The 15,759-nt window shown below is 45.5% G+C and overlaps 1 protein-coding gene across 2 annotated transcripts in view; it reads right to left on the bottom strand.

Annotated features, from left to right (window-relative positions):
* RAD51C (RAD51 paralog C) overlaps positions 1–15,759 on the bottom strand; it is a 57,564-nt gene that overhangs the window by 34,391 nt on the left and 7,414 nt on the right. For both annotated transcript variants that reach the window (XM_060258817.1, XM_060258819.1), the window contains exons 2-4: positions 12,563–12,812; positions 8,536–8,702; positions 5,713–5,846 (exon numbers count right to left, since the gene is read on the bottom strand). In XM_060258817.1, the coding sequence (XP_060114800.1) occupies positions 5,713–5,846; positions 8,536–8,702; positions 12,563–12,812 (551 nt within the window). The remainder of the gene's footprint in view (positions 1–5,712; positions 5,847–8,535; positions 8,703–12,562; positions 12,813–15,759) is intronic.

The raw sequence follows: 15,759 nt of genomic DNA, 5'->3' as shown, positions 1-15,759 counted from the left end.
ACTGGCAGCGGCTCTTCAGGGTCTCAAGCTGTGGTTTTTCACGCCTATTTGCCTGGACCCTTTTTATTGAACCTGGGACTTTCTGCTTATATATGAACATATGAAGCTGCCTTCTACTGAATCAGACCCTTGGTCCATCAAAGTCAGTATTGTCTACTCAGACTGGCAGCGGCTCTCCAGGGTCTCCAGCTGTTTTTCACAACTATTTGCCTGGACCCTTTTCAGTTGGAGATGCAGGGGATTAAACCTGGGACCTTCTGCTTGCCAAGCAGATAGTCTACCACTGAGCCACCGTCCCTCACCAACAAATCCGTCTATCTATCATCTATCAATCTATGAACACATGAAGCTGCCTTCTACTGAATCAGACCCTCAGTCCATCAAGGTAAGTATTGTCTACTCAGACTGGTAGCAGCTCTCCAGGATCTCCAGCTGAGGTTTTTCACAACTGTTTGCCTTGGACCCTTTTTAGTTGGAGATGCCAGGAACTGAACCTGGGATCTTCTGCTTACCAAGCAGATGCTCTACCACTGAGCCACCGTCCCTACCCCATGGGAAACTTCTGGGCCCATCCAGTCGGTTGCTATGGGAAACAGGATGCTTAATTAAATGGATCATGTGTCTTATTTAGCTGGGTTCCCATATCAGTAACAACATGGGACACAAACCTTAACATTCCCCATGATCGCACACAGTGTATGGTATCCAATCAGCTCTTCTGCTGGTACAAGCATGAAGGGGGTCCCCTCCCTCCCTTGGCCATCCCAAAAAGGCTATACTGGGAATCATGGGCCTACATGGACAAACGTCATGTGGCACAGGGTCTGAAGTAAGGAGGAGAATGTCTGAGCAAGAAACTAGCTGGATCCTTCCCATGATGTCATAAACCTGACCTCTGCAACAACCTCTGATTTGCTTCTGTGTACTGTAGGAAATGGCCTTATTTAGAATTTGATTCACATATTTGGAATTCTACATGCATCGTATCTTCTGATGTTCATAGTCACCAACCCACCAGGAAACCCAGATTCCATGGATTAATGCTACTATTTCTTTTTAATGCAGAGCTGCTTTTACTTACAACAGTCATACTTTGAAGGATTTACAGTAAGCTTTTGATAAGACGGGGAGGGGGGGGGTGGGAACGGGGGAGAGAAGGGGCACAAGGCACAGATTTGGCCTAGCCAGCTTATTTTGGATGACAGAGGACAGCAACCAGGGGACAAGGAGGAGCTGTGTAGGAAGGGCCAGATGAACCAATAATGGGGGTGGATTCTAGCAGCTCATTTGCATATTAGGCCACACACCCACCTGATGTAGCTAATCCACCAAGAGCTTACAAGGCTCTTTTTTTGGTAAGCTCTTGGAGGATTGGCTACATCAGAGGTGTGTGGACTAATAGGCAAAAGCGCTCCTACGAGAATTCCACCCCTGCAGATCGCCAAGCTCAGCTCACAACAGAACTTGTTGAGATTTCATGCTTTGCTTTTTTTACTTTCAAAGCTTCCTTCCCCGTTCGCAAAGTCTTTAAAAGAGGAAGCCTCTAGGGCTGAACACAGTCTGCCTCCCGCCCCCACCCTGGTACCTAACAAGTGAAGCCGCAGATGCATCAAAACACACCCCCCCTGAAGGCACCCTCTGCCGTGGAGCTTGACTGGTTCCCCGTCCTTCCAGGTATTAGCTTTTCATAACTATTTCATTCATAATTCATTCCTTGTAGGGAAGTAAATATCGACGCTTGACGTTCATTCCCGTCAGAGTGCTTAATTATGATTTATTTGAATTGCTTTGCAGCATCTATTAATGATGCAAAAGTTCTTCATTTATCATAAGCAAACCCTGGCTTCTGTCTTGGAAACTTCCTCTTCCTAAGCTAGAATGTCTGGAATAGATTACATTGATGTTGTGTTAAACATGGTGGCTTACACATATCCTGAGATTTTCTTTTTTGGGGGGAGGGGGAAATGATGATATTGGATTTATATCCAGCCCTATACTCTGAATCTCAGAGTGATCACAATCTCCTTTTACCTTCCCCCCTCACAACAGACACCCTGTGAGGTACGTGGGGCTAAGAGAGCTCTTACAGCAGTTTGCCCTTTCAAGGACAATCTCTGTGATAGCTATGGCTGACCCAAGGCCATGCCTGCAGGTGCAAGTGGAGGAGTGGGGAATCAAACCCGGTTCTCCCAGATAAAAGTCCACACACTCAACCACTACACCAAACTGGATCTCAGCAGAGGAATGCCCTCCAAAGGGGAGAAGGACACTCAAAGCTTTTGTAAAGGAATTCAGATCTGGAGGGGCTTCATTACAGACTGCAGGGACCCAACCATACATTCAGAGAATTAATGGGTGTTTAGACCTGAGTCTCTGTAAGGCAATAGAGGAAGTCTGAACAGCGCAGGCAGCTGACATTATACAAGAATAAAAACAGCAAACTGAAGGATAACATTAAATCCATTCAATTTAGTCATTTTTACTTTTATTCTTTCATGCCGTTTTGGAAGAGGAGCCAAAGGCCTTTACTAGAGCACTGCAGGGCGGGACCAGGGGCCATAGCCTCCATGCTAATCATATTTAAAAAGCAGTACAAGTTCCCAATGCAAAATCAGAGCATGTACTGGAGAGGACTTGCAAAACCCACCAAGCTGTTTCATTTCTGCCTATCAGCCACAGCCTCTATTTTTCTACATATTTCCTCCTTCCTTCCCTTCTCTCAAAAACCCCCAAAACAGAACCCCTTTGAAAAGTTTCAATTAAAAAAGCCAGAATTACGCAAACAAACAAAGCTGAGGTAGGCATAAAAATTAATCCTAGGAAGAGGATGCAATTTAAAGGAGATATATGTTACATGAAAAATGAGTCCCCAGCTTGCTGGGGGGAAAGCGTAGAGGACTGGGGAAGGCATTGGCAAACCACCCTGTAAAAAGTCTGCCGTGAAAATGTTGTGAAAGCAACGTCACCCCAGAGTCGGAAACGACTGGTGTTTGCACAGGGGACTACCTTGACCTTTTTATGTTACATGTATATCATTTTTGAAGATTTGTTGTTGTTCAGCCGCACAGTCGAGTTTTGACTCTTTGCGACCCCTTGGACCAAGTCACGGCAGGCCCTCCTGTCTTCCACCATCCTCTGAAGTCTGCTCAAATTTGTGAAGATATGATGTTGTAGATTTATGCTTTTAATGCTCTTTATTGCTTGCGGGTATTTAATTTGATTATCTTGCTGCTTCTTGTAATTTGTTATGCCATTTACGGTGTGAGTTGACTACGACTGTGCTAATTATGGTCACAAGCTGCTGATGGAGGCTTTGTGCAGCGACACATTTGACATTGTTTCATTTTACTGGGCATTGTTATCCGATTGCGTGTTATCTTATTATATGTGTACATTTGTTTCCTGTCTTTGTTTTGTTTACGTATTAAATTACCGGTGTTATGTTTTGTGCACATAATTGAATTTGTTCATTTACATACTGCAACATAGTATTTTTTGTGTGTGCGTTCTCAACCTTTTTGGCTTACACTAATATGGATTTTAACCTTGTTAATTGGACTGCTATAATTTTTGTTCTTGCAACCTGGTTGTTGTTTTGTTGGCCACTCTTGAGTCCAGGGAGATAAAGCTGGGAAGAAATGTGTTAAATAAACAGGCATCTCATAAACACACGAGAGTCCTCCTCTCTCCTTCAAGGAGGCAGGCCTTCCGATCAGCTTCCAGAATTTTTACTTAGATGGTCAGTCCTCTGCTAGCCAGGTTCATGCTGATCTCTGAAATGCAGAGTTTTCAAAATAGTTGGGTGTGCTTAAACTCACTGATTTCAGAGGCCAGGTCCTCCTAATGGGACTAGCTAGAGGAGGGGTGGCCAAAATTATGAACATATGAAGCTGCCTTATACTGAATCAGACCCTCGGTCCATCAAAGTCAGTATTGTCTACTCAGAATGGCAGCGGCTCTCCAGGGTCTCAAGTTGAGGTTTTCCACACCTATTTACCTGAACCCTTTTTAGTTGGAGATGCCGGGGATTGAACCTGGGACCTTTTGCTTGCCAAGCAGATGCTCTGCCACTGAGTCACCATCCCTCCCTGCTAAATATAAGAGCCACATAGAATAAACATCAGATGTTTGAGAGCTACAAGACATGAACATTAGATGTTGAGAGCCACAACACAGGAAGGAAGGAAGGAAGGAAGGAAGGAAGGAAGGAAGGAAGGAAGGAAGGAAGGAAGGAAGGAAGGAAGGAAGGAAGGAAGGAAGGAAGGAAGGAAGGAAGGAAGGAGAGGTAGAAAGAAAGCAACTTTAACTTTAAATGGATTCTCCAAGTTGCTGCCTGGCTTGGCTTGGAGAAGTGATTTAAACAGAGAAATGTCTTCTCCCAGTCAGCCAACGGGGTGGAGGGGGCTTCTAGAGCCACCCAATCTGTGTGAAAGAGCTACATGTGGCTCCCGAGCCAGTTTGGCCACCCCTGAGCTAGAGGGATGTATGACCCTGTATTTAGAGTATGGCATAGCCTTTTTTCATAACCATAGTAATAACTCCCTCTAAATTTGATGATCAAGTTGCCTATACTAAAAGCAACCATGGTGGTACACCTACAGACAAACGCAATGTTCCTGCAAACCTGGGAACCCCTTTGGAAAAATTATGAGGACCACTCCCTAACAGTGTGCATGGACTGAGCATGCTCACTGCCCTGGGAATACTGAGAGCAACTGAGAGTCTGCTCAAGTCCTGAAAAGCTCATTGTACCCTGGAGGGCAGGATTTATGCTAGGAAGGTGTCTTGCTTATTTCACATACACCCCCCACTGCTCACATGACTGATTTCAGCTAGCCCTTGACAATAAGCACAAGAGGTATCTAAACAGTAGACTTCAAGCCTGTCAGGAACTTCTGCCACAAGCGGTCCAACACAAGCGCCAGCAGACAGGGACTTGGTTCTGCAGCGAGTTCTTAAAATAGGCCCTGGCAGTACACACAGTCTTTTGCATGGCACCATTTATCCCCACCCCACCCCCCTTTGGAAGGAACCATGTTTAGCTCCAAAAAACTAAAGGAATGCTGGGTGAGGATTTGTGCATAACAGGGGAGGAAGAAGAAGTCTGTAAATCTGGAAGGCACATGCAAGCATGTGGGAAACTGGCAACTGGGCAGTAACTGGAGAGCCAGTCTGGTGTAGTGGTTAAGTGTGTGGACTCTTATCTGGGAGAACTGGGTTTGATTCCCCACTCCTCCACTTGCAGCTGCTGGAATGGCCTTGGGTCAGCCATTGCTCTCTTCTCAGCCCCACCCACCTCACAGGGTGTCTTTTGTGGGGGAGGAAGATAAAGGAGATTGCGAGCTGCTTTGAGACTCTGATATTTGGAGTGGAAGGTGGGATATAAATCCAATGTTGTCATTGTCTTCTTCTTCTAAATCATCCACTCTGGGCCAAAGGTATAGCTGACCTCTGAAATCGAAGAGCTAAAGCACACCCAACTATTTTGAAATGTGGCTACCATTAAGAGTGTATTAGGGGGTGGTGGCAAAGAAGTAAGAGTTATTTAACTTAGAAGTATCTAGCCTCAGTCCAACCCAAAGCAACTCAGATGCTGGAATATCTAATTGTTGCTCATGATGATAGCAAGGCAGATCCTTGGTACCCATTTCTCTTTCTCTAAAATATGCACGGGTACACAAAAAACCCCACAGATCCTTGGTGAGCCCATACCTTTGAATGTTCAGAGAGGAAATCTGGGAGAAGATAGACCTGCGCCAACAACTCCACATAGTCATGACAACGGAAGTAGTAAATGTGAGACAGAATATTTTCCAAGGTAAAAGTCTCCAGCGCCGCTTGATGGTCTGAAGCAGGGAGGAAAAAATGTAAATGTATGGCTTGCCAACATCTCTAGTTTTCCCCCAACCTGTCCCTTAAGCACAAACATAGCCATGTATGGCAAGAAAGGGGGAAGCCCCTAATTCTTGGCTACAGGCATGTCAGCAGAGGATTTCCAGGCAGCAAACAAAGCAACTGATTTCTAAAATTATACTTAAAAAGCAATTCATTTACCACACTCTCTGAAGGGTTTTTCTTTTGCACATTTTAGTGTAGTGCAGGAGGATGCCCCCAGTTCAAATACCACTGCAATTGTGAATCTGCTACGTAACCTTAGGTAGAGTCCCACAAACTTTGGCAGGCATGGAAACAGACTACTTGTTTCTAGTGTCCAGAGAGGCACAGTCTTGTCCCTTTCTGCACTGTGGAGCCCTTTGGGGGGGGGGCGGGGAGAAGGTAGAACAAATAATTTAAATAAATACTTCTGTTCCATAGAAACAAAGTGAAAGTCCCTCTTGTATCTTCTTTGTATCTGCAAAGAGTGAGTGAGTGAGAGAGAGAGAGCGAGAGAGAGAGATTGATTGATTGATTGATTGATTGAAAAACACTGGTAGAGTATCCGGGGTAAAGTTGAAATAGTATAAGTAATGCATACTGAAATCTCAGAAAAGAAACTGTATAAGATTTCCAGTGGCTGGGAAAGAGAAGGAGGAGGAAAGAGGAAAATTCAGTATCCTGATCCTCCCTATAATTCAAAATAAATTTTGCAAAATAAATAAATTTCTGTAGCTTCACCCTTTTTTTTTGAAAGAGGGACTCTTGGTCTTGGTACATTATAGGCAATTTGAAAAAACAACCCCCAAAATATGGCTTTCAGAGCTGGTTTCCAGAATTACATTTTTAGTTGCAATGGCAACAGTATTTTGGATTTCTCTTCTCAGGCAAGTCACGATCTCTCAGCTTCTGTCCTCATACGCGCAGTATGACATAAACAGCAGCCCCTATCTGCCATACAAAGTAGCTGAGACAGCAGGTGTAAGCTACTCTAAACAGTCAAAAAAAGACTGCAAAAATGCAGTCATCTTGTTGAATACAATGGGACCTACTTCTGAGTAAATATAAGGATTGTGGTGCGTGGGGATAGAGGAATCCTGTCTGCTTAGTCTCAAACCAGTCTACTATACCCTACCCTTCTCTCTCTCACACACACACACATAGATACACATTCTACAGAATATTACTTCTTGGTTGTCCTGATCATCTAGGTTTTGTGCTATGAACGTGCCAGTTTGCTATCACGGCACTACTCAAGACCAGGATTTGGCTACCTAGGTGTTCAGGATCTGCTTACTTCTTTGATTCTACTATAATCCACCAAACCCAAACTTTTGACAAGAAATATAGACCATCCTCAAGCAGGAGTACTGTAATTTCTACACAGCTTACCTGCCCCAGGTTCAGTGCTGTTGGGAAGTAGTTTTTTCCCATTTCCCCACAGCATTGCGTTGCAGTTGTCAACTTCTGGGAGTTTCCCTGCCTTTCTCCAGTCTTTCTCAAGCCTGCTTTCCTGCATGGTTTTGGGAAAGACTGAAGTACAACCTGGATGATGAGTAAGATTGGATTTTCTCTTGTCCCCAATGTGGCCATTACCTCCCCCCTAGAGTACTGTTATATAGATATACCATTGTGACATAAGTGTGTAACAGTTTCACTGAATTCCCAGCTTTCATTTAAAACAGAAGTAAGACTGTAACCATTGCAGAGATATACCTTTCCCCTTATATCTCCACAAGAAAAGGGGCTAGAAACGTTTTTTAAAAATTAGAAGTGGGAATTCAGATAAGGTTACACAATTTGTTGCAAGAGTGTATCAATACAATGATATCCTAGTGCTGATTTTTTTAAAAAGCCTGCAAAATGCGCAGTCACTAGGAGAATAGGGGCGACTGCTAAGCAGAGGGGACAGGAGACTCCTGGGAAATCAGCCATGAGGAAGCCTTGTTGACACTGTTCAGCAGTAGCACCTGTAATGGGGAAACCACACAGGCCTGTTCTGATGTGGAAACCACCTATATGCATGATGCAAAAGTGACCAGCATGTGATCCAGGGTGCAGAATTCAATATATATATTATATAATAATACAATAATAGTTCTCTTGTGTTTGTATTTGATGAAAAGGCAAGTTCGTAGCCCTTAGGGTGTTGAAGATATGCTTGAAATGGTATGTAATGTTTGCTAAGAGAAGCCCCTTGGTGCAGAGTGGCAAAGCTGCAGTACTGTAGTCCGAGCTCTCTGCTCACAACCTGATTTCGATCCTGGCGGAAGCTGGGTTCAGGTAGCCGGCTCAAGGTTCATTCAGCCTTCCATCCTTCCAAGGTTGGTAAAATGAGTACCCAGCTTTCTGGGGGAAAGTGTAGATGACTGGGGAAGGCGATGGCCAACTACCCCGTAAAAAGTCTGCTGCAAAAACGTGATGCGACGTCACCCCAGAGTCGGAAACGACTGGTGCTTGCATAGGGGACTCTACCTTTATCTTTTTAATGCATGCTGAAATCTCAGAAAAAGATACTGCATAAGGAGGAGGAAAGAGGAAGATTCAGTACCCCGACCCTTCCTATAATTCAAAATACATTTCACAAAACTCCAGCAAGTCTTGAGGTAGGCTGCTATACCCGAGTTATGAGCTGTGCATGAATACAGTTTGGTAACAAACCTTCTTCAGGGTGCACTTCTGCAATCAACCGGCAATGCTCAACGCAGGCGGATGCCATCTCCACGACTCTGTCTACCATGAAGCTGCCCTCCGTGTCTATGAAAACCGCTTCTCCTGCAAGCCCTCCAAAGCACTCTGGGAACTGCACATCCACCGCCAGCTGCATGCTGAGCAAGGAGACATAAAGAAAGTCACAGACAGGCAAGCAGAGATAATTAAATATCAATAAATTAAGGTTATTAAAAACCGTCTCCTAGATGATCTCCAGGGAAATTGGGTTTTCCCCCCATTCTGGCAATGAGTAAATCAGACAGGAAACAACATTACAGAGAGATTTCTGTAATGCAGAATGGACAATCTAGTATGCTACCAAGAATCCTGAGAATCTGGTAATTGCCACAGACATAGGGAGATCTTTAAAAAGAATAAAAAAGCCCTGCAACTTTAAGTCTTTTAAATGAAGGTTCAGTTATTTTTGTTGTTCAGTCGCACAGTTGAGTCTGACGCTTTGCGACTCCATGGACCAAGTCACGCCAGGCCCTCCCGTCTTCCACCATCCTCCAAAGTCTGCTCAAATTCGTGTTAGTTACGTCAGTAACACTGTCCAGCCATCTCATCTTTTTGCCGTCCCCAGGCCTGTAGCCAGAAAATTTCAGATGGGGGGGCCCATGGAATAAAATTTCGGGTGGAGGGGCCCCTGCTCTGGTGGCCCCCTCTCTCTCCACCGCCATTGCTCTGGCAGCCCCTGATCTCCCTGCCACTCTGATGGTCCTTGCCCCCCTCTGCGGCGCCTTCCTCTCCCTCCCTCCAACCCATCTGTTGAAGTGCTGGCTCCTCGGGCTCTTTCAAGGCAGCCCCCCCCGTCGATCAGCTGATTGGAGGGAAAAGCAGCGGTAAGGCCGGCAGCTCCACCGCCTCCTCCCAACTTCCCTCCCACTCCCCCCCCCCGATCCGCTGGCCTTTTCCTGCTCATCAGCTCCAGGAGCTGGTGCTTCACCGGGAGGGTGGGAGGGAGGGGAAGGCAACACAGAGGGAGGCGGGGGCTGCCAGAGTGACGGGGAGATTGGGGGCCGCCAGAGCAACGGCGGTGGAGAGAGCAGGGGCCACGAGAGCAGCAGGGAAAGCAGGGTTGCCAGGAGGAGCCATACAGATCGAAGGGGGGGTTGGGTGGAGAGGCCGGGCCCCCCCGTGGCTACAGGTCTGGCTGTCCCCTTCTTCTTTTGCCTTCTGTCTTTCCCAGCATCAGGGTCTTCTCCAATGAGTGCTCCCTTCTCATTTGGTGGCCAAAGTATTTCAGCTTCAGCATCTGACCTTCCAGGGAACAGGCAGTTCAGTTCCTATAACAGTTCAGTTACGAAGATGCAAACTACACGTTAGATCTACCATATGATCACCACAGGACTTCCAGCCATACGGCAGCAGAGAGCTCCCCATGGGAACTCAATCTGGAAGCACCGTAGGAACCTGATTTGCATCACGACTGCAGGGGGAGGAAGCAGGAGTCTCTGCTGCCCCTGCAGCGCTGATCCAAATTGGGCCACTGTGATGCTTCCAAACTTAGTTCATTAAGAACTCAAAACTGCCATATGGCTGCAAGTCCTTGTAGCAATCACTTGGTAGACATAACATGTAGTCTACGTGGTATGTGTAGTTTAAGACATCAATACGCCAAGTTCTAAGCATGCTTGCTTAGAACCTGAGTCTACCTTGAGGTACCTTGATGCAGAGAAAGTTTGGGATGCGAGATGGTAGGCTTTAAATTCACTCAAACGATAGCTATCAGCTCATGGAATACAATCTGTCTTGTTGGACAGTCCAATTGGCAATTTTGTCTAAAACATAGTACTCCCATTTTTTTTAAATTATTTATTTATTTATTTATTACTTTATATTTATATCCCGCCCTCTCCGCAAGCGGACTCAGGGCGGCTTACAATATCATAAAAACAATCAATTCCATAAAAACATATAAAACCATAATACATTTATAGGTTAAAAACTATTACGCTATCTCAGTCTAGTCTGGCGGTATTAGGTTCTGACTATGACCACCAGCTTCTGTAGGATGTCCGGTGGCAGCCCATTTTCAGTCAACCAGAAAAGCCTGCCTAAACAGTTCGGTCTTACAGGCCCTGCGGAACGCCGACAAATCCCGCAGGGCCCTTATAGCTTCTGGGAGGGTGTTCCAGAGTTCTGGTGCTGCCACCGAGAAGGCCCTAGATCTTGTTGCGGATAGCCTGGCTTCTTTTGGGCCAGGGGCGGACAGCAGATTTTTTGTCCCTGATCGCAGTGCTCTCTGGGGGATATATGGGGAAAGGCGGTCCCGTAGATAGGCAGGTCCCTGACCATAAAGGGCTTTAAAGGTTAATACCAACACCTTGAAGCGAACTCGGAACACAACAGGCAACCAGTGCAGCTCTCTCAGCACTGGCCGAATGTGCTCCCATCGTGGTAGCCCCATTAACAGCCGTGCCGCAGCGTTCTGCACTAGTTGTAGTCTCCGGGTTAGCGTCAGGGGTAGCCCCATGTAGAGAGCATTACAGTGATCTATTCTTGAGGTGACCGTAGCATGGATTACCGTCGCTAGGTCGCTGCGGTCCAGGTAAGGGGCCAGCTGCCGTGCTTGCCGAAGATGGAAAAAGGCAGATCTAACAGTGGCTGCCACCTGAGCCTCCATTGTAAGGGAGGACTCGAGGAGCACGCCTAAGCTCTTGACCTTGGGGACCGGTATTAGTGGCACCCCGTCAAGGGCCGGCAGCTGGATCTCTCTCCCCGGACCGCCCCGACTGATACATTGCCACTGATACATTGAGGGAAGTTTCTGATCTTTCATATGCAGTGCAAGTGTGTGTTTAGCTGCTGTTAGTAATGTAGATATCTTTAATAATGTCTTTAATAATGGTGGGAACCTTGACAGCAGGCCACAAATCTAAAACTATCAAAGCCAGATCTTTAGGTATATAATAACCTGTGATTAGATATATTTGTGAAACCATGTCTGTCCAGTACTTATTCATTATTTTACATGACCACCAACTGTGGTGGAAAAAACCTCTAGCTCCACACTTCTTCTAGCAATATGGCAACAGACATGTATTAAAAATTAAAATTAAAAATCTCTAGCATTTTGGCCGTGGACCTATAAGGAAACATGTACAATCCTTAAATCTTTCCCCTTATATCTCCGCATTAAAAAGGTCTAGAGACCTACTTTTAAAAAAAATGAAAGCTTGAAACTAGTAGATTGCAACAACAGATTCTTATAACGTAATAGGAATACAGCCATAAGTCTGTAAAAAGTTCTGCAATCCGGGGGGAGGCATGGCCACAGAGGTAAGGAAAATGGCACAATTACAGGTGAAAACTGCAGAAATGTTTCTCTTTCCCAAAAGCGCATAGCAATCCAGGTTTAGGAAAGACTGCAGCAAAATGAGGACACACACAGAAGCAGGATGAACACAGAACATACATTATCATGAGGATGTTCCCGAAGCCAAAGTGGAGCAAACCATTCATGGGGAAACAGGTTTCCTTCAGGCACTCCAAGCAAAAGGGGCAGGGAATGAGCAAGGGGCACATGCAAGACCCGCAAGAAGCCAGCTTGGTATTTTTACTCAGGGGTGGAATTCTAGCAGGAACTCCTTTGCATATTAAGCCACACACCCCTGATATAGCCAATCCTCCAAGAGCTTACAAGGCTCTTTTTTGTAAGCTCTTGGAAGACTGGATACATCAGGGGTGTGTGGCCTAGTAGGCAAAGGAGCTCCTGCTAGAATTCCACCCCTGTAACCATAAGCTTGATGCACTGATGCAGCCATCCTCTCAGTTCTCCTTACAATATCCTTATAAGGCATGCCTGAATTGTGATCTTTACATTAAAGCAAAGCCAGAGATGGAGCGAATGGTACTTTGCCAAGGCCACCTGCCAAGTTCAGGGGCAAAAAGGTGAACGGCGCTTTCCTTTTATCCCTTGAGCAATGGAAAGAGCGGAAAAGGCATTAAATGCTAGTTGTGAGGGGTCATTTACCATAATTGCGTTTTGCCAACGCCTGGTGCTCCGCAGATCTCTGTGACTTTTGTTAGGTGCACGCCCCCTCCCAGGGCATCATCTAGTGCAGAGCAGAAGGTTACGATGAAGCCTTGGCCTTGCTCCTCTTCCAAGAGCTCCAGGGCCGTGTACTTTCTGACCGCATTTCCTGAGCTTCCTCCATTGCCGTGACAGTCCCCTTCGACCACTTGCAGAATTTCTAATGCCTCCTGTTTAGAAACTCCAATTTCTGAAAACAACAACAACAAAAAAATAGATTTTTGTTTTAAAAAATGAAACAGCCTGTTAACTAAAGCTGCTTGCGATTTAAATTTAACTACCTAAAGGAATTAATTAAAATTAGTGGAACAGAACGCGACACGCTGGAGAAATATCTGAAGTGGGACAGCGTCACCTAGTGGTTTGGAACGGCAAGGAACAAAAAGATGTACGAGAATATTAGGATAGGCCTGCTTTATGTTTAGTTAAAATATGAAAACAGTTGCTTTGTTTCAGAAAGCATCTGTTATTTCCTAAGCCTAAAAACAGCTTTGCTAAGGTCAGAGCCATACAAATCCTCCAGAAGCAGCTTTTTAATGAGTTTGAAGTATAAAGATGGAACAAAACAGAACTGCGGGTTCCTAGCTGGAAAGTCAATATACCGCTCAAGTCTTTTTACAAACATTTACATATATGATCAAACAAAAACCTGCTTTTATAGGTTTGCAAGTGACACAACAGCTCCCTTAAAGATCCTGACCCTCCTTGAAGTGTCTTAAAATCCCTTCCCTCCTCTAACTTGCTTTTTTTTTTTTTAGCCTTACCCGTTCCTCCCTCTTCAGTTTCACTTCCAATTCCATCCCATCTTATCCCTTTCAGTTTATTTCCCCCTCCCCCAGTATTGCTACTGGAGAGCCAGTTTGGTGTAGTGGTTAAGTGTGCGGACTCTTATCTGGGAGAACTGGGTTTGATTCCCCACTCCTCCACTTGCACCTGCTGGAATGGCCTTGGGTCAGCCATAGCTCTGGCAGAGGTTGTCCTTGAAAGGGCAGCTGCTGTGAGAGCCCTCTCAGCCACACCCACCTCACAGGGTGTCTGTTATGGGGGAGGAAGGGAAAGGAGATTGTGAGCCGCTTTGAGACTCTGTCCTTGAAAGGGCAGCTGCTGTGAGAGCCCTCTCCAGCCCTACCCACCTCACAGGGTGTCTGTTGTGGGGGAGGAAGGTAAAGGAGATTGTGAGCCGCTTTGAGACTCTTCGGAGTGGAGGGCGGGATACAAATCTAATATCTTCTTCTTCCACTAACTCAGGCAGAGTATTCTCAGAAGAGTTGGAAAGTAAGATCTGTGTTGTTTTAACTCTAAACACATAGGTTTTTACTTGTATGAATGTCTCAACGGATATTATTATTTCCTTGTCCATTTTCACTGTTGGGCAATAATTAAATTGAGTAGGATGGGTGTATTGGCTTAGGGAAGAGACGAAGTATTTACAGGATCTCGATTTAGTCTGTCCTTGATCTTATACTACATTTAGATGTTTATAGTTTTAAATGGCATTTGATTTTATAATATAATTGTATTGCTTCCTACTTCCTATTATCTGGATTCCTATGAACAAATGCCTCTCTGAGTCTCTTCCAGAGGTTGTCCCACCTCCTTCATCTGAAGAGCTACACTACGCACCAACCCCTCTGCATGGCTCTTAAGTGGAAGGGGCGGCACACCCAGATGCCACGCACAAACCTAGGACACAGCATACTCCCCAGGGAGCAGGATGCTTTATTTAGGTGCATTAACTTCAACTCTGGAAGTTCAGTATTTTTGGGTATAAACATCTGAAATAAAGCTACACGGAATTAACCACTGGGAAAACAAAAACATATGCCTAATAAAGGTTTCAGCCACAGTCTTAAAATCCGACCACAGACTCTGTAGGCTCAGCCCCCCCTCCCCACTTCCATTGCATCACTGTCTCCTGCACAGCTGCATACTGGCACGTCCGTCACCACCTAGCCCTGATGACAGCTGTCTGCCCTCCTCTTCACATCAGGTATATGTGCACCTAATGGCTCAAAGCTACACTGGACCAGGAAAAATAATCCAAACCAGCTGTTATGTAATGCCTTTGTGTCTAGAACATTTTACAAGGTCTAACAAAAAAATCTCAAAAATAGCAAACTCAGGCAACAGCAGAATTCTTCATCACACTGGATGTCCCCTACACACACACACACACACACACGTACATGCACGGGTACACAGGCAAGGAGAAAAAGATCTCATGATATAATGGAGGAGCCTTAACTGACAGTCTGTAGAAGCCTTAATTGACAGCCAGCCAGTTTGGTGTGGTTGCGCAGACTCTTATCTGGGAGAACTGGGTTTGATTTCCCACTCTTCCACTTGCACCTGCTGAAATGGCCTTGGGTCAGGCATAGCTCTCGTAGGAGTTGTCCTTGAAAGGGCAGCTGCTGCAAGAGCTCTCTCAGCCCCACTCACCTCACAGGTAAAGGAAACTGTGAGCTGCTCTGAGACTCTGAGATTCAGAGCATAGGGCAGGATATAAATCCAGTATCATCTTCTTCTTCTTCAAATGCCCTGGCCTGGATGGCCCAGGCTAGCCCAATCTCAGCAGATCTCGGAAGCTAAGGAGGGTTACCATTGGTTAGTATTTGGATGGGAAACCACCAAGGAATTCCAGGGTCATAATGCAAAGGCAGGCAATGGCAAACCACCTCTGAACCTCTCTTGCCTTGAAAACTCCATGGGGTCCCTATAAACCAGCTGTGACCTGACCTAAAAAAACCCAAAAAGTCTCCAAATGGAAAACAGGATGAGATACAGACTTATAAGAATTACATACTGCTGGGTGCAAAACAGGTTTCAGGACACACTGAATGCTACCAGGCCAAAAAGACAGACCGTCTCCTCTGAGAACACAAATGTCAGATGTCCCCTGCAGACAAAGTCTGCGGAGCTTGCTGTTTCTAAACGATGTCAGGGTCTTTTTAAATGATTAGGCCAGAAGCATGCAGAGCATTCAGCATCTGCGGATTGCAGTTTCCTGGGATAAACAAGCAGAAGCCATTTAGTGCTTTAAAGACCAACAAAATGTTATTCCAGCACAAGCTTTTGTGGACTTGAAACCACTAAACCTTGTTAGCCTTTACAGTGCCACAAGACTCTTGTTTATTTTT

Source organism: Heteronotia binoei, chromosome 18, assembly GCF_032191835.1.
Source record: "Heteronotia binoei isolate CCM8104 ecotype False Entrance Well chromosome 18, APGP_CSIRO_Hbin_v1, whole genome shotgun sequence".
NCBI lineage: Eukaryota > Metazoa > Chordata > Lepidosauria > Squamata > Gekkonidae > Heteronotia > Heteronotia binoei.
This window is presented reverse-complemented; position numbering and strand designations above follow the sequence as displayed.